Below are 19,943 nucleotides of genomic sequence, written 5' to 3' on the forward strand. Positions count from 1 at the left end.
GGTACACATTTTCATCTTCTGGCTTTTAATCGCCTTCAGTGAGAAGTTTCTGGCAGGAAGCAGATGGCCCCATTTACTGAGTGAGGGCATATTATATGTGTTTCTTTATTATAGTTTTTCTATTTTCTGTGATTTTATTCCTTGTCCAACTAAAAACTTGAGCAAAACAGACCCTAGAAGCCATATGGTCATGAGGCACACACAGCAGATGTTTTGGAAAAGATATCCAGCACTTCACACCAGAGAACTTCATGGGCCAAGGAGAGACCCTGGGCATCATCCTTGGCCACATCCGGCTCCCTCTTGAAGGCGTATCATCTCAGCAGCTATACCCTACAGGTGGCCTGCTGGAACATTCCCTCTCTTGTCTGCACTGTAGATTCCTGACTACAATACGCAACCAACCTCTTTACTTTATTTCTATCTCCAATTTGCACCCACAAAGCCATTCTCCCCTAAACATCCCATGTAACCATTCAAAAGCACACATCAAAACGATGCCACACACCCACTCAGGTCCCTCCTCTAATGCCTCAGCTCGTCGTCTCATTCATGATAAGGCATCTTGTCTACCTCCCCAGACTCTCCGTCTGTCTCTTCTTCACACTCTTCAGTAACACAGACGTGTTATCTGTTTCTAGCGCCCAACAAACCCTTCACTCAAGCTTCATGCAGAACATCTTTCCGTCTCTGTCTTCCTAGCTGACTTATCCTAAGTTCTCTATTAGGCTGTAATTCATGGCTCCTATCGATTTGGCTGTGATACATGGCTCCTAGAGTGAGCCAACAACTCCTTTGGGGTAAGCAGGGTATCCTGCTGTCTGTATTTCTTCTCTAACTATATTGTTTCTACAATGGACGAATACCTTGGGATTGATCACTACATGGGCTTTGCTTAATATCATTCATGCCTCCTGGGTATGTTGGTGAAGAGGCTCCTGTCTATCAAGAGTGTAGTTCTGAACCTGAGGCCTCCCAAGTCACCAAAACTCTGGGTGTGTTTGAAATACAGAGGCATACGCTTCAAAAGGCAATAGTCTCGGCTTCTCCCTCCCTTCTCAAATGAAAGTAACTTAACAATAGAAAGCATATACCTGAGCCGGGCAGTGGTGGGGCATGCCTTTAATCCCAGCACTCGGGAGGCAGAGGCAGGCGGATCTCTGTGAGTTCGAGGCCAACCTGGTCTACAAGAGCTAGTTCCAGGACAGGAACCAAAAGCTACAGAGAAACCCTGTCTTGAAAAATCAAAAAAAAAAAAGAAAGAAAAGAAAAGAAAGCATATACCTTTTAAATGATATAAGCCTATGCTGTTTCTTGTTGCAAGAACTCAATGTTTAAGGATGTTCACTTTATGGACCTATACTGTTAACTGCCCCGCAGGAAGGTTTCTCCTGAGCTGGCTTTAACAAGAACTGTAATACACTCTTGAGTTTCTCTTTTCTCTTCTGAACACTGATTCTGATACTCTTCAACAAATTATCTGAAAAATAATTTAGCTATTTTCTTAAATCATCTATATTTTAAAAGGCTATTCTGCTGCTCGGACATTACAGTATGAATTCTACGTAGAAATCACTGCTCTGTATTAGCTGAGCAAACTTCCTAAAGACCATCCAGCTAGTGAGAAGGGACCAGTCTCTACCTTCTTTACTCTAAAAAGCACAGGGTTAGAAAACAGGCCATGAGGGGAGGAAAAGAAGCTACATCTATTGAGCCCTGTGGGTACAAGACACAGGAGTGGCTGCTCTCGGGTGCTCTTTGAATTCTTCCTGGAGCTCCATGCTGTGCTCATCACGCCTTCCCTAGACTTGGAGGGACACTGTAGTAATTATGAACTATGGAAACTCCATAAATTCATTTGTCAAGGAACTGACAGAGTCAGGAACTGACCCAGGCATCATTTAACTACACCCATATTCTCAAATATTGTCTATAAATGTTTGTTTACATTTAAAGGGGAATGTGATACAGATATGAATAATTTGCATTGGTATGGATCTTGGTTTATTGATAAAAATTTAAGGTCAATTTTGTTATATGTATATTTCTGCTCTTGATTAAGGTATTATGTTTGTACAACTCATTTAAAATGTAATGTATAATTAAGGAATGTAGGTTAATAGTGAGTCATCTATAATAGTCAAGCTTGTAGTCAGGTTAGTTAGATTTTCTAGATGTACAGAGAGGTATTTCATATGGATAGGGGTTTTTCAAATCTTTCAAAACCTTCAAAATATGGCATTTAAAATGTTTTAAAAACTTAGGACTTTTCATGACAATGAGACACATCTCCTCCTGGCAGCACCAATAACTTCAAGAGGAAGATGGGCATCGAAGAGGCTCTTTATGGAGTTGGTTAGCCATTTGGGCAAGAAACTGCTCTTGCCTGGACTTCTTGATGAACTGGACATGCAGGACCCACAGAGAAATGACTGCTGAACTTGCCTAAAGGTGAGACAATCCTTCAGGGTTCCTGCTTCATAAAAGATTCTGCCAGACATTCTGCAGGACACAAAAAAGTGACTGACAAACTGCCAATATAGGCAGAACTGTCTTTGAAATTCCCTGCTTTGTGGAAAAGTCTGCTGGATACTATGGGCCTATAGGCTGAAGATGGATGCCCTAACAGTACAGAAGAACTTTGACTGTCCAGGCAGAAATGTCTCTGTCAATTCAAGAGTTTTGGAAGTTGCTTACAATGAACTATTGTTTACTTAGGTAATATTATATCCTTCTGGAGTCTTTGATGCAGTTGAAGAATTGATAATTATAGTTTTCCTTAGTTATAATAAAAGATAAAATAGATATAAATATTATAACTATAATTATTGCTTTATACCTACTTTGTTATATGTAATTTTACTATGTTAAAGTTAAAACCTTCCTTTTTATTTAAACAGAAAAGGGTAGGTGATGTGGGATTTCCCTCTGTGTGCTGTGGTTACCATTAATGAATAAAGAAACTGCTTTGGGCATGTAGCAAGGCAAAACTTAAGTTAGGTGGAGAAAACTAAATTGAATGCTAGGAGAAAGAAGGGCAGAATCTTTACCCATTAAGCCACAGGCACATGGCGATACACAAATTACTAGAAATTGGTTAAATTAATATGTAAGAGTTAGCCAATAAGAAGCTAGAGCTAATGAGCCAAGCAGTGATTTAAATAATAGAGTTTCTGTGTGATTATTTTGGTTCTGGGCAGCCAGGACGAACAAGCAACCTCTTCCTGCATCATTGGGCAAAGCCCTTTTCACAAGAAGAAAACTAGGAACTAAACATGACCTCTTCATCCCTTCAGATTATCTGCCCCCCAGAAGGCTTTGTTTTAGGTCCTAGATTTGTCTCCTATCTAATTATACTTGAATGTAATTTTATCTACAACTTAGAGATAAAATTGAAAACAGAAGATTTACCATTATATTGTGTAGCATTTCACATATAAGCAGAGTGTTCAATTAGATTTAATTTGCATTAATTAAGCTCTGGTTTAACAAAGCTTTATAGTAACACATTTGAATCAGAAAAAAATAAATCTTCAACCCCACTAATACGTTCAGCAAGACAAATTCATCTCTGTTGTTTTACAGTGTGCTCTACTGGTACTGTGGGGAAAACAAAACAAAAAACATCACCTTTGAAATACATGTTAGGATTGCAAGAATGCCGATCTCATTACATGAAGGGGCTTCTCTCAGTTACTCCCTCCGGGTGTGTTTTCAATACCTATTATGTTTAACTTTTCCATCTCATTGTATCCACCTGCTTAAGTTGTCCACGGGAATTCAGTTGCTTTAATTACCTTGGGCGTTTCCAGATAGCACTTTGCCAAGAAGTTGACTCCTGATGGAACAACCACCACTGGTTGCTGGCTCCCCATCAGTGAAGAGGGTTCTGCCTGTGGCTTAGACAGAACCCAGCCACTAAATGAGTATTTCTGTCATTTATTTTCAGCAATGACCTTGCCTGACTGTAGCTAGAAGCTCCACAGACACTGAAAACATTCATTTCCAAAGTAGTAAATGAAGTTCCTATGGTGAGCAGCTTTCAAATGGCAGGTGATTATTTTGTGTAGTCCAGGAAGGTTGCACAGACCCAGAACTCGAACCCTCATTGTGCTTCATCAGCAGCAAGGGTAACTTTAGACATTGAATAACACCAGTCAGTTCTGGGTTAGAGCCGTCATTCTCCTTTAAATACTAAGCTAGACTAGAATGACTGTTATTTTGTCTGGACACTGTTTTGCATTCTGTTTCTACCCCGATGACATTATCACCACCTCTATCATATCATCATTGTCACTGTTACCACCAGGAACACCCTTTATGTTACTCCCGTCACCAGCAGCAACAGTGCCGTCACCATCATCATCACTATCGGCATCCTCACTATCATCATCACCAACAGGAGCACCGACAGCAATAGCATCATTACCTTCACCTTCATCAGCACCACCACAACCAGCACCACTATCACCAGCATCCTTAAAAATCAAAACCAAAGGAGCAGAATCTTAGAAAAGGACTAGTAGGCCTGAGAATGAAAGGAATGGAAGGAGATAAGACTGGATAAACAGAGGAATCAGAATGCAGTATCAACTGCCATGGTGGTGCAACCCTTTAATCCCGGCACTCCGGAGACAAAGGCAGGAGGATCTCTGTGAGTTTGAGGCCAGCCTGGTCTACACAGAGTTCTAAGTCAACCAGTGCTACAATATGAGATCCTGCTCCAATTAAAAAAAAAGATGCATTATATACATGTATGGAATCAAGAACTAAATTTAATTAAGATTTTATAAAGTTGTTTTTAAAAAAGAAAGGAAGATAACTTTAGCAAACTACAGAAGCAGGAAGCTATACAGCACATATTTTATGTTCTCAATTAGCAATAAAGCCAGAAATTACCCATTAAGCACATTTTATTTAATCACTTTGGATGCTTCATTCCTCTAGCTGGGGTCAAAGAGGATATCAGCCTGAAATTAAGAACTACAAAACCAGCACAGAAAATGAAAACACAGTGTAACTGTGTGTTATCCTCAGAGCCCTAGCCATAAGAAGTACAGTCTTCCGTGAGCTACCGGGACTGTGAATACAGAATACTGAGCCCAACTTCAGGGAACATTGAGGAGCTATTAAAAATACCAACAAGAAGATTCGAAGAAAAATAAGATGGAGAAATCAATGAATTTGAAATGAGGAAGAGCAGACTTGATCAATAAAACTTAAGAGCTGTGTCATTAAAAGGACCCATAAATTACATAACCACATGAAGAGTCTGAACAGAAAAAGAAAAATGAAAATATTTCTTTCACATTAGAAATGAAAGAAGATATGCCATAAGGATGAAAATGTTTATTAAGTAAAAGAATATAACGTTCATTGCCAAAAATGAATATCCTAATGAGATCAATGATCTTATAAGATGTGAACTAATCCAAAGAATTTCAAACTAATTAAATTGAGCTAGGTCATAGAAACTTGAATATGAACATTTCAATTACAAAGGATTCCTCATATCTCCCCTGACATATCAACTCTAATAATTTTCCTACTTTCTTATCAAATATTTTCTATACAAAATATTCTTTCCCCCCACAAAAAAAACAAAGAAAAGAAAACACAAATAAATTTTATGTCCTAAGTGAGTGTCTAAATATAGTGGAAATTCTTTACTTTGCCAGGTAGTGGTGGTTGTATACCTTTGAACCCTGCACTCGGAAGGCAGAAGCAGGAGGATCTCTGTGAGTTCAAGGCCAGTCTGGCCTACAGAGAGAGTCCCAGGACAGGCAAGGTACACAATGAAACCCTTTCTAGAAAAAAAATCCCTGTACTTTTATGATTACATTTCCATCTAATTTTGCATCTTACTGTTTTCAGACTAATTCCATCACAAACACTTATGAGAAAAGCATTTCTTATATTTTGAGCCACTCTAGAACATAATACGATTTCCAAACACAAAGTACAAGATAAGCTCTCGCCTAACATCATACTTAAAAGTGGGAAACATTGGAAACTTTGCCTCTGAGATTTAGAGCAAGGCAAGGACACCCATTCTTGCCACTGTTCTTCAACACCATGACCTTCGGGCAGTCAAATGAAATAAAAGAACATTGAAGAGAAACAAGTTTCATGGCCCTTTTTCAGAGGGTGTGGTCATGATATACAGAAATTCATGGATTCCACCTAAAAATGCCACACACACACACACACACACACACACACACACACACACACACCTACCAGTTTAAAAGCTCAGCAAAGCTACAAGACGCAAACTATATGTATAAAATATAGTATTGCGTCTATACACTTAACAGCAAACAGAAAATGGAGAAAATAATTCCATCTACAGCATTTAAAACAGAACAAGCAGCAAAAGATGTAACAACAAATTCAACTGAGAAAAGAAATATCTCCACTCTGAAAACTGTGAAACATTGATAAAAATTTAAAAAAAGACAAAACCAGACAAGAATACACCTAATGCTCATGAAGCAGAAGAACCAGCATTGTTTAAACACACACACACACACTACCCAAACCAACTTATTACCAGCACAATTGTTTAAACACACTACTACCCAAACCAACTTATTACCGGCATTGTTTAAACAAACACACTACCCAAACCAATCTATTGCCAGCATTATTTAAACACACACACTACTCAAACCAATCTATTACCAACACAATTTCAATCTTATTGAAACAGAAAAGCCTTCATGGGGCCCCAGAAACACCCTGAAGGGCCATAGGAATCCAGGAAAAACAACAAACTAGAGGCCTTATGTCAACTGACTTCAAAAATACAATGGAAATAAGGTTGGTGGTGTTTCGTCTTCATTTTTTTCTAAGCGTGTCTTCAGCTTTATAATATGTTGATCTTATCCATTTCCATGTGCATTCTAGTGTTTTTTTATTTACCTACTTTATTGTTATGATGATGATGATGATGATGATGATGATGATGATGATGATGATGATGGTTTTTTTCAAGACAGGGTTTCTCTGTAGCTTTGAAGCCTGTCCTAGAACTAGCTCTTGTAGACCAGGCTGGCTTCAGACTCACAGAGAATTCACCTGCCTCTGCCTCCCAAGTGCTGGGATTAAAGGCATATGCCACCACTGCCCAGCTTCCTACTGGATTGTTAGACCACATAGTATAATACCCAGTACTCAGGATTTTTTTGAGTTTTTTTTTCCTGTTTGACCTGGATTAGAATAGAGTGAGAGTATATGATACTATTTTATCTGTCAAAATGAAGACGAAACACCACCAACCTTATATCCAACACATCCACTACTGTAGAGTTAAGGCACACAAATCTTGGTTAATTTAGGAGAATTTAATATAAGAACTATTTCTGAATGTAGCAAAAAGGAGATGCAAGTTGTAGTTAAAATCAGACTAGTAACCAAGGAATACTAGACCTCTTTTCCAGTTTTGAAGTGGTATACAGAAAATAATTCTTAGTTTAGCTGACATATGGCTCAGATTTTCCTTTTTCAGTTAGTCCTTTTCTTGTTGGTAAGACACCAACCTGGGAAAACCATAGAACAAGTGAACTTCAAATTGGGCAATGTGTTTGAAAGATAGACTGAAGAACTTGAGTCCTTGTAAAACTGTTTGCAAAAAATGTCTTCCTTCTGCTGCATCTATGACAGGCCAATGTATTTATTTTTGTCATTTACCTTCACATCATCTCCACTTTCACTATTTATAGGAATCGTTACTCATGCCCTTAACAAAGTTTGGCGGGCATACCCATTTCACAAGAAGTACGAAAAATATGAGTTGCCTTCCTTCCCTTCTGAAGCTAAATAAATGTGTTCATGGTTCAAAAAAAAAAAATACAATGGAAAGTTACAAAGACCAAGTAGTGTGGTAAGGACATAAAAACAGACACACAGACCAACGGGGCAGGATAAGGAACAGACAGGTAAATCCATTCTTCACAGTCAACTGATTCAACAAAGATTCTGGGAAAACACGGGGGTGGGAGATAGCAACAATCTCTTCAAGGTATTTTTTTTTTGGCATAGACTTTATCCTCTACAATATTAAAAGTATTGTCTCAAAAAAAGGGTTCAAAACAAAAATGTCCGAGACCATGAGAACACCAGAAGAAAACACAGGCTGCTTCCACTCCCACAGTCTCTGAAGCTTTATCTCTCATGGGTGGAGATGAGGAACCAACCTCAGGGTCTCTCCCTGAGGTCGCCTTCTGCTGTTGGTATAAACGTGGCCAAGAGCAACTTGGGAAGGAAGGGTTTTGGCTTACAGCTTATAGTCCCTTCTTGAGTGAAGTCAGGGCAAGAACTCGAATCACAGAGTTGAATCAAAGCAATAGCTGGTTTGCTCTGAAACACACATTCAGCTACCTTTCTGCGCAGCGCAGGCCTACTACCCACATGGGAATGGGCACTTCCTCTTCAATTTGCAATCAAGAAAATGCCACACACGCATGCCAAACAAGGTCAATGTGATGACTACAGTGCTTTAATTGAGATTCTCTCTTCCCACTGGTGTCAAGCCTACAACCAACATTAGCCTTAACAGTACCCATCAGTGGATGAGCGAATAAAAGGGGAAAAAATAAAAATCGTTGCCACTGTGTAGAATATAAATGGAATACAAGTAAGGAAATCCTAGAAAATCTTAGAAACAAATAAAACCCTGTCACTGTCAACAGCAGTGAGTACATACAGAAGACATGGTGTCCAGGGAAACAAACCAGGCGCAGAGAGGAAAGCCACGTGACCTCGCTGGTATGTAGAATCTAAAAGTTTGATCTGGGGCCTGGAAAGAAGGCTCAGCAGTTAAGAGTGCTTGCTGCTCTTGCAAGAGAAGCAGATGAGTCTGCCAGCACACATGCTGAGCTGCTCACGACTGCCTGTAACTCCATCTAACCAGAGGGTGTTAATCCCCTGAGACTAACTGGGCTCATGTGCACACACCCAAACACACAGATACACACAATGTTTCACAATTAATAAAGACTGCCAGTCTGGGAGATTAATTTTAAAAAGACTTGGATTAATTCATATAGACAGAAAAATCTGTATCTCACTAAACAACAAGTTAAACATACCTCTGTCTACTGGATTTAGACCAAAGTATTTAGAGAAATGCCTATTTCGAAGTTGGGTCTTTAAAATGATTGTAGTGGGGATGGAGAGATGGAAAAGCATCTAGGAGCACTAGCAACTCTAAACCTGGGTTCAGTTCCCAGCACACAAATGGCAACTCACAACCGTCTGTAACTTCAGTTCCAGGGGATCTGACAACTCTTCTGACCTACCCAGGCACCTAACACACACATGGTACAGGCAAAACTCCTATACACCTAAAAATAAATAAATTTTTAAAAGACAATGATTGTAGTAACTATAGCTGTTTTAATCAATTTTCTACTAATTCCTTTGGATTATACAAAAATCAAAAATTAAAATACCAGTCTCCATAAATTTATTGAAATGGTTCAAGAATAGTTCAACAAGGGCTGGAGAGATGGCTCAGCAGTTAAGGGCACCGAATGCTGTTTCAGATGAAGCAGGTTTGATTCCCAACACTACAGAACCACATGGTAGCTCACAACCATTTGTAACTGTAGGTCCAGGGAATCTGATGTCCTTTTCTGGCCTCTGTGGGTTTTAGGCATGATGCATCTGGTGCAAAATCACATTCAGGCAACACTCATACATATAAAAAAATAAATTTTAAAAAGGTCCAATTCATATCATTGTGTTAATAGGTAACAAGGGAAATATTAAAATACTTCGAGATGCTGAGAAGATTTGTAATACAATTTTAGATTTATGGATGATTGCTTTTGGCCTTTGTAAATCAGAGATAAAATTAAATTTCCTTTGCATCCTAACTATATACATACACAAATTAGAAATTATTACTAGGAGTTATATTAATCAAACAAAAAAAAACACGATAAAAATCCTAAGAAAAGGGGCTGCTCTCTTTCTTCTTCTCGACTTTAATGGTGATATTTAATCTACTTATTTATTGCTCACTGTAGTGGATTTGGGACAATAATATTTTTTAAAGGCTAGTATAAACATAAATGTTGAAATTTAAGATAAAGAATTGTTGATATTTTAAAAGTATAAAATCTTACAGCAAAACAAATCAAAGGGAGTTGTTTTAAAAAAAAATCAAATGCTTAACATATGGCTTACAATCAGTGGATGTTTTCCTTTTAGAAAACACTCCAAACAGCTTTAAAAATCAGCTAAATCTCTATTTTGAAAACCAAAATAAAAATATTCAAGTACTCCAGAACAATGTATCTCTTATGAATACAGTTATAAAAAAATCTTCAACACCGTACTCAACGAATCAAGCAAATCACATCCAATTATGCAGAAAATGGATTACATCATAATCAACTAGCTCTGCAAACTGAGAAAGCATTCAAAACTCAACCTGAGGCTAGAAAGATGGCTCCGCAGGGAAAGGCACTTACTGGCAAGCCTGACAACGTGAGTTTGACACTGACATGTACACGGTAGAAGGACAGAACCAACTTCCACGATTTGTCCTCTGACCTCCATGTGTGTGTACCATAGCAGGTGCATAAATATATTCACATGCATACGCATGCACACACACATACATGCATACACACACAAATAATAAATATCTCTCCCATGATATCTCAACAACGCATTAACCGGAACAATCTTGGCATAAGGAACTACCAGCTGACGTGCCAACGCGTACAGTAAATTTCACTTGATAGCCAATGGAGGCCGAGACAGGGAGGATCAGTTCCTTCTCACATAAGTTCTCACACCAGTGGTCTAACAGAGTGGAGGGGTGGTTTGAACAACAGTGGCCCTAATAGGCTCATAGATTTCAATGCTTGCTCATCAGGAAGTGGCACTACTTGAGACGGATTAGAGGTGTGGCCTTCTTGGAGTAGGTGTGGCCTTGTTGAAGGAAGTGTGTCACTGGGGGTGAGGTTTGGGTTTTCCGATGCTCAAGCCAGTTCCACTGTCGCTCTCTTCCTACCACTTGCCATCCCTGACAGAACTCTCAGCTACGTCTCCAGCACCATATCTGCCTGTCTGCTGGCAGGCTCCCTGTCATGATCACGGTGGACTAAACCTCCGAATTAGAAGGCAGCCCCAGTTAAATGCTTTACTTTACAAGAGTTGCCATGGCCATGGCGTCTCTTCACAGCAAAAGAACACTGACTAAGGCAAATAGCCAGCCCAGGATATACAAAAGAAGCTCGATTCAATTCATGTAATCCACCCTTCAATATAAACTACTGATCCTCTCAATAGATACAAAGAGAGAATGTGAAAACTCTAAGTACCCTTTGTAATCGCAGCACTTTGTATGAGGAGGTCAGCTGTCTCTGTGGGATGAAACACTTTCTCTCTGCTGTGACCATGGTCAGGTGCACATGATCCTGTGAACTTTCAGCCACACTCCTATAAAAAAAGACCCTAGTTAATTTATCAGGTCTCAAAATTAAAGATGGACATATAGGGTGGGGTGTTTGGGAAGAGAAGAGGTTAACAGAAGTGAGGGGGAGCCAAAAAAGGATGAAAGGGGTGGCTATAATTGAAATGTATTATGTATGTATATAAAAATATCTCAATTAAACCCACCATTACATATAATTAACATATGTTAATGAAAACATTTAAAACACCAAAGAGCTAAACGTAAGAGCTAAACCTACAAAAATCTTCTAAAGAAATCCTGAAAGTGAGTCTAAGTGCCCCTGGTTCAAGTTGCACTTTCTGAGCACAAGCAATAAAAAGAAACTGGCCGTCATCAAACTTTAAAATTCTGTACCTCAAAGACACACCAACAAAGAAACAAAAGGCATCCCACAGGGTGAGGGGGAAAAAATGTCATATGTCTGATAGAGATTTGTATCTACAACAATAAAGACCGATTACAAATCAATTATAAAAAGACAAATGACCCAATTAGAAGTGAGCGAGTGATCCAAACAGACTTCTCTCTGAAGATATGAAAATGGCCAATCAGAGCATAAAAGGAAAGTCAACACCATTTACTGTCAGGCAAATGTGGTTCTAAAACACCACAGAGAACATGACGAGTCCATTCTACACACAAAGAGAAAGATAATCGCCAGTTTGGACAAGGACACAGAAAAGTTGCAACTGCCATACACTGCTGGCGGGGATGTAAAACATGCCGCCACTTTTTCAAAAGGAATTTTGCTTATATATGTGAATGTTTTGCCTGCACACACACACACACACACACACACACACACACACCATGTCTGTGATGCCCAGGGAGACCAGAAGACAGCATTAGATCTCCTGGAACGGGAGTTACAGTCATGGGTCACCATGTGGGTTCTGGGAATCAAATCCTGGTCCTCTGGAAGAGCAGCCAGTGCACTTAGCTGCTCTTAGCCATAGTGTTTGACCTTCTCATGAAGTTGAACACAGTCTCCACCTAGATGTCCACTCCTAGATGTCAATCCAGCACAATAAAAAGACAAATCTTCCATGAGAACGTTCGCAGCAGCAGCATTCAGAAGAGCTAGTTCAGGTGCCCCAATGAACGGATAAATAAAAACTGCTAACTTCAAACACTGCACTAAAAAGCGAATGAATTACTGACACAAACTACCACTTGAATGGACTTTTAGAAACACTGTTCTAAGCGAATATACCCAATTAGGACCATGTGGAATATGGCTTTGTTTTATGCAATGACCTCAATAGGTGAATCTATAGACAGAAAGTAGACATGGAGGTGGGAGAGCTGCAGAGGGGATTGAGAATGACAGCTGAGTGGGGGGGGGGTTGCTTTGTGGGGTGGGAGTTTCCGGAAATACTGTGTGATCAATGCACAGCTTTGTGACTAGATTAAAAGTCACATAGTGAAAATGAAAACCAAGAATTTAACGATGCCCGTTATATCCCAGTTACAGCAACCTAGCTAGTTAATCCACAGAAGTAATGCCACTAGGGTCACACAAGTGGGAACTGTAGAAGGAACATAGTGTCTGACTTACCCACCAATCATCTGCTCATTACGTGTCTTGTTACTGGAAAAGAAGAGACCCGAGTTCATGCTTCTACTATTATACACCTGGTCAAATGGCCTACTGACACATTGTGGCTTCTCCGGGAGGGAGTCAGTTTTCTTTAAGGGTGAGGCCCCTGGCAGGTAGACCATGCTCCAATGGATGGCCCAACATCCATATGAGTACACAAATTACAATCAATGAGGTACCAAAAGGAAAAAGGACACAAACTTGGGAGGGTATTGCATAGATTTGGAGGAAGTTAGGAGGACTGGAAGTAACTATGACCAAAATATATTATATAGACATATAAAACTCTAAAAATACCATATTAAAAATGTCCCTGTTTTTCTACCCAAACACAATATACCTTCCTTTCAGCACCTCATGAAACCTTTTCAAAAATTGACCACATACTTGGGAACAAACCAAACCTCAACACATACAAAAAAAAAAAAAAACGGAATAACCTCCAATCAAATCACTATGGCTTAAAGTTAGAATTCAACAACAACACTAGTTGCAGAAAGCCTACAAATTCATGAAAATTGAACAATGCTCAACTGAATCACCCCTGTGGCAAGGAAGAAAAAAAAGAAAGAAATTAAAGACTTTCTAGAATTGAATGAAAATGACCTCAGAACATACCCAAATTTATGGAACACTTTGAAAGCAATGCTAAGAGGAAAGTTCATAGCACTGAGTGCCTACATAATGAACGTGAAGGAATCTCACACTAGTGTCTTAACAGCACACCGGAAAGCTATACAACAAAAAGAAGCGAACTCACCAGGAAGAATAGACAATGGAAAATAATCCTTTGGGGAGACTACTGGGCGAGTCATTCCTAAATATTCAGTATTATATTTACTTCTCAGTTTTATCATACGCTGAGTCTCTCAGGTAGATTTTGATCTTTTTAAGGATAGAAATCAGGTCTGCTGTATTCCCCGTGGCCACTGAAGTAAAAAGTTGCCTGTCAATCCATCCTTATTTGCTTTGCATAGACTAAGCAAACATGGTAGAGGAAACCATAAAATTACAAAGGGGGATCTCTTGTCTATTCCTCATACTTGTCTTGTTTAGTCGATACCTGAGGCGTCCTGTTTCTGCGGGAAACGATGGTGGACTCTCGTGAGAAGAAAGACAGCACTGAAGAACCCTGGGGCTGTACAAGTTATTTTTAAGGCCTTTCCTAAAAGAAAAGCATTTAAATCCAAAAAGAAGAGAAGCAGCTAAATTTTCTAGACAGAAAGAAGGAAGGAAGGATTGATCTGTTGAGGAATGACCATTCCACATGTATTGTCCATTGCAGTTCTAGGACAACTGTGCTACTTAGACTCTTGCCTGCACCACAAGGACAGGAAAGCAGCTCTCCAGACACACAGTGGCTGCCATCACAAAGCCGGAACACCAGCCCCTGCCAGACCAGCTCTGAAATCCCAGTCCGCAAGCTTCTTGCCTGTTGGGAAGCTCTGCTCTGTGTTTGCTGACAAGCAGCTGAAGACTTCGATCCAGTCGTAGGTATTTGTTTGTCTCTGCTACCAAGGAGACTCTGACATTCCCACCCCCATCAAGTCAGAGAGGGACAAGAAGGGACTCAGCCTTTCTGTGCTCAGAAAGCTGAGACTCGGTTTGACGCCAAAACGTGAGCTCAAAGTGCACCTTGGAATCAACGACATCTCTCACAGACACACAAGTCATCTTGTGTGGACTTAGCTATCATCCATAACATGGCAGAAAGTCATCCAGAGGAATCAAGAGTACACTGCAAACCTCCTGAGGCTGAGGACAAGCTTAACCACTATAGAGAAATGCATTAGCTGCTTTTCCAAAGGACTCAAGTTCAGTTCCAAGCACCCACATCAGGAGCTTCCAACTGCCTGCAACTGCAGCTCCAGAGAATCCAATACCATCTTCTGGTCTCCCCAGGCACTGTAATCACTCACATAAACCCCACACTCAGACCCAACCATCCTCTCAGGCTTAGCTCCAGACACACTTGAGAAGCAGCTTTGCCTAATACGTGTCGTTTGACCTTGAGCAAAGATGCTTCCTTCTGCAGCAGATGGAGATCATCACAGAAGAGCCACCGCTGGTCAAAACACAAAGAACAAGCGACTGTGTGGTGCCTGTCCCCAGTTGATGTATCTACAACATAACCCTACACTGAAGGCTCAAGAAGCGTCATGGAAAAAGGAAGGAAAATATGCCAAGAGCCAGAGGTCAAGGATGGTTCTGCAAGATGGCAGGATACAGAATGGACTTATAAAAATCAATAGCTTGTCTATACACCAACAACAAACACCACTGAGAAAGAGCTCTTGGACACACTCCCATTCAGAATAGCCTCAAAGAAATCAAATATTGAGGAATAAGCCTAGCAAAGGAGATGGAAGACCTCTACAATAAAAAATTTAAACCTCTGAGGAAAGAAATAGAGAAACAAGAAACCAGAAAAATATCCCATGCTCATGAACTGATAGAATTAATATTGTAGAATATTGCATATTTATTATATAACAATATATTTTATGTGTTCAGATAACACATATAAAGATGTTATACAAAATTCTCAATCTATATGATTACTAATATATAAAGAATTCAAAAACAATCAAAAAATGATACTCTTAAAAAAAATCTAAGCAGAGAATTTTCCAAAAAAAGAATAGAAAGTGCTGAAAGTTGGAGAAATGGTCTTCCCTAAGTACGAGCTCCCTAATTGGTTATCTGATACCAACACTTATTGTTATGGGATATTTTGCTCATGTTCTGACAAACAAAGTTTGCTTGGAGTCAGAGGGTGGGGACCAGTCACTAGCTGATCAGAATTAACCATAGAGGTTAGGAGGACTGTAGACAGAGAGGAGACGGGAAGCAGACAGGCGGGACAGAGAGAGGATCTCAGCCCTTCTGGATGGAAGAAGGGAACAGGTAGGAAACAACTGGAGGCTGTTTCCCCGGTCTTTCAGCTTTAACCTCAAATATGACTCCTGATTTTTTTATTGATAAGATTAATTAAATTAATAATTCAACGTCTAAGTGACACTAAATGGTTTAAGCAGGTTGTATTTATATATTTAGGGTGTGTGTGTGTGTGTGTGTGTGTGTGAGAGAGAGAGAGAGAGAGAGAGAGAGAGAGAGAGAGAGAGAGAGAGAGAAAGAGAGAGAATAACAATTAAAATAGAGGTCAAGATTTCAAGGGGAACAAGTGGGTGGAGCATGGGAGGAATAGGAGGGAAGGAGAAGAAGGGAGAAATATAATATACATACATATATATGTGTATCTATATATATATGGACACAAAGTGGGTATAAGGAAGAGCTGGAATGGATATGGTCAAGATATTTTAATGAAATTCTCACAGAATTAATAAAATTAAAATTCTATATTATTAAAAAATAAATAAGTAAAATAAGAATTTCTTAATGTTAGGCTGTTGGTCCTACAATTACAACACATGCACAAGAAAATATGGCATGCTTCAGCCAAGCAGCTCTTAACCCTGCCTTCCTTTCCTCACAGAAATAAAGAAGCTGAATGCCCTAATCTCCTCACCTCTGCAACCACACACACACAAACACACAGTCCTTCCTATTCAAGGCTACTCTTTGCCTCCCCTGCTGGGTTCTGCTTCCCAGGGGTCATTCCTGCACCTTGCCTTCCTTAACTACTGGCCCTGGTCAGTGGACTCAGCACTTGACAAAATTATAAAAGTCACACACTGCTTGGTGACACCATTGGATTAGCAGTAACTATTTTTTAGCGTTTTGTGTGGTCATGCTTTGACATCTCCAGAATTCGTAAATCCTTGGAATGCTTTGGTTTAATTACCCCCCCAAAACTTGCTGCCATCCTTGGAGAAAAGTCTCTTCAGAAATATTTTCAATGGGGCAAGAGGGAGGGAGCTTCTACTAACGTTTTTAAATGTTTGGCTTTCCTAGTCAGCATTACTTGGAACTTACTCAGACTTACAGTCCCCTGAGGAAGGGATTGAACACCATGAAAGCAATGAGCATTCTCCCCTCGCTTTACTAAAAATCAAGGCTTCTTTCTTGACAAAATACATCCTGATTATGGTTTCTCCTCCCTCTGGTCCTCCCAGGTGCTCCCCACCTCCCCTCTCATCTGGATTCACACCCCTTTCTGTCTCTCATTAGAAAACAAATGGGTTCCTAAGAGATAATAATAAAATATGACAAGATTTTAAAAAACCAAAACTAACACGACAGACTAGGACAAGACAAACAGAAGGGAAAGAGCCCACGAAAATGCACAAGAAACAGATACAGACGGACACCCACTTGTTCACACATTCAGGAACCCCATCAAAACACTAAACTAGAAGTTATAACATATACAAAGAATTTATAGGGTATAAAAGAAAGAGAAAAGTTATATGTGTGTATAATATTATATATAATTTTTTGAAAGCCATGCTATGTCACTAGGAGACAAGAAGTCTTAAAACAAGTTGCTAAGTTCATTTTCTGTTGGCTGTCGACTGTGAACATGCAGCCTAGACTTAAGAGGAGGGTGTTTCCCCAGTGAGACTCCCTCAGAGAAAATTAAATTTTTGTTTACAAGTGGTTATCAATTGGAGATGGTTTCTGGGTTAGGGATGGTTGGTGCCCACTCCTCCTCTCTGCTCTAGGACCCCATCAGGTACAGCTCATGCTGCCTCATCTCTGAGTTCATCTGTGGCCAATCCGGTTGCTTTAGAAGGCCTTGATCCTTGGTGTTCTCCATCCTTTCTGGCTCTTACACTCTGCCTCTTCCGCAGGGTTCCCTGAGCCCGGGATGGAGGGATTTGATGGAGACATCCCACTGAGGGCAGCATGGGTGTTCTTAAACCTAGAACTCATACCTCTGGAGGCTTGCATCTAAGGTTTCCATATGGCATTGAGTTTGCAGTCCCCAGCTCCTCCTTATACCTCTCATGGAGTATTCCAAACTCCCGTTCCCTTCCCTGGGAATTCTGTTACAGCTTTCTCTTTGCCTTCCAGCCTGATCCTCTTTCAGTTCCAAGAGCCTCCTTCCTGTTCAGACTGTCATACAGTACCCCACCTCTTTAAATTTTGTAAGTGTGTATGTCTGTGCACACCACGGGTATCAGCTTGCAGGGGATCCTTCCACCAGGTGGGACCAGGGACTCAACTGAAGTTGCCAGGCTTGACAGCAAGCATGCACTGAGCCTTCCCCCAACATTCACGTCTTTATATAACCATCATGTCCACTGGAGCCTTCCTCAGCTTCTCCAACCTCACATAGGACTGGCCCTGCCCACCTTGTCTCCTCCAAGACAAGCTCCTAGCTCTGCATCCAGAGTCTTTGTACCCATTTGTCCATGCTCCCTCTGAGCTTCTCCGGGACTCAGAGTGAACGTGGAGAGGTGTAGGGGTAGTCACCTCAGCATCCTGATGTCGAGTATAGTTTCCATGGAAACACTCAATGGAGGCTCTACAGAAAGTTGTTAAATCCAGGTGATTAACAAGTCTGGTGACCTAAATATGCCAGGTAGGCTGTGGTTTTGTACAAATGAAGTGAACTAGAAGATAACAAGACTGACTCATGTGTGGTCTTTGAAGAATAAGTACACAATCATTTTGCCCAAAATAAATTCTTACTGGGAAGTAAATTCTACCATTAATATCTTCAGCAGAAACTAGACCTCAGGTGGCTGCTTCCACATGGTCCCCATCTCCAGACCCCAAGGTATCTTATATACTCCTTTCCTTACAAATAGAGTCTTTAAAATGTCAAGATCTGTCTCCAAGATCTATAGTGGCACACACCTGTATTCTCGGGACAAAAGGCAGAGGCAGAAGGATCACCAAAAGTTGAAGTGTAATCCTACCTATACAGAAAGTTTCAAATCAGCCTAGGATATATAATGAGACTCTCTCAAAAAACAAACAATTAATTAATTAAAAAAAAAGAAAGTGTTTCCTACCTGTGTTCCAGCTCCCGGATGGACAGTATCACCCCTGAGGTGGACGGCTTCTGCTGCACTGTGGCCAAAAAGGTGAATTCACTCTTATTCCGGAACAACTGGATCAGCTTCTCGCTGACGTGAGGGGCCGAGTGGATCTCTCTCTGCACATCTAGGGACCAAAAAGGAGAAGCAGGGTGAAGAGGAGAGGCGTGGGAAACAGGAGTATGGGAAGAAGAAGAAAATGGGGTGAAGTTACAAGTGAAACACTTAAGAAGAGCCCAGCTTGCTTTTTCCTCCTCTTCTGTCCATAGCTTTCATTTCCTGGCCCCATTCATCACCCCACACAGCTACATTCACTCCACAAAAACCCCAGAAATGCTGTCTCTGTCACCATGCCCACTGGTCACTTTGACAAGTCACAGTAGGCCAGACGGTGGTTTTCTGACATAAATTTTGATGGGATAATAAGCAATTTGGCCTCCTGAAAAAAAATCAATTGAGTCGCTATAAATAAGGCTGGAGGTTGTCAGGTAACGGGGATCCTGAGGGTCAGAGAATCTCAGGCCTGGCAGGACCCAAGGATAACGAATGAGCTTCAAATTCTTTGTTCCTCGTGGACTCGGCTTCTGTCTTTCCAACACGCATCTGTCCTTGCCTTGTACCTACAAAGATATAGCACTAACAGTGCCAGACAGCTCCATCCTTGCTTAAAGAGTAAGGCCAATCCACGCGGCTGATCCATAACTGTGCTTGGAAGAACTCTGCAAACATGGGATGGATTGCGTTTCTTATGAACACAATTCCTTACATTCGCTAAGGTTGAGACCGACTCTGCAGGGCCTAGAGGTCATGATCCATTAACCCTGCTTCTGCTTCGGTGTCTCTGTCTCCAGCATCAGCGCACGACGACAGGGACATCCTCATCACGATGCTCCAAGCATTAGCTCGATACTTCACACAT

At 40.5% G+C, this 19,943-nt stretch overlaps 1 protein-coding gene across 2 annotated transcripts in view; it reads right to left on the minus strand.

Moving 5' to 3' along the window:
• The window catches only part of Nell1 (neural EGFL like 1), a 793,214-nt gene that overhangs the window by 694,958 nt on the left and 78,313 nt on the right, over positions 1-19,943 (minus strand). For both annotated transcript variants that reach the window (XM_075952299.1, XM_075952298.1), the window contains exon 3: positions 19,001-19,151. In XM_075952299.1, coding sequence (XP_075808414.1) covers positions 19,001-19,151 — 151 coding nt within the window. The remainder of the gene's footprint in view (positions 1-19,000; positions 19,152-19,943) is intronic.

This window comes from Microtus pennsylvanicus, chromosome 18 (assembly GCF_037038515.1).
Source record: "Microtus pennsylvanicus isolate mMicPen1 chromosome 18, mMicPen1.hap1, whole genome shotgun sequence".
Taxonomy (NCBI): Eukaryota; Metazoa; Chordata; class Mammalia; order Rodentia; family Cricetidae; genus Microtus; species Microtus pennsylvanicus.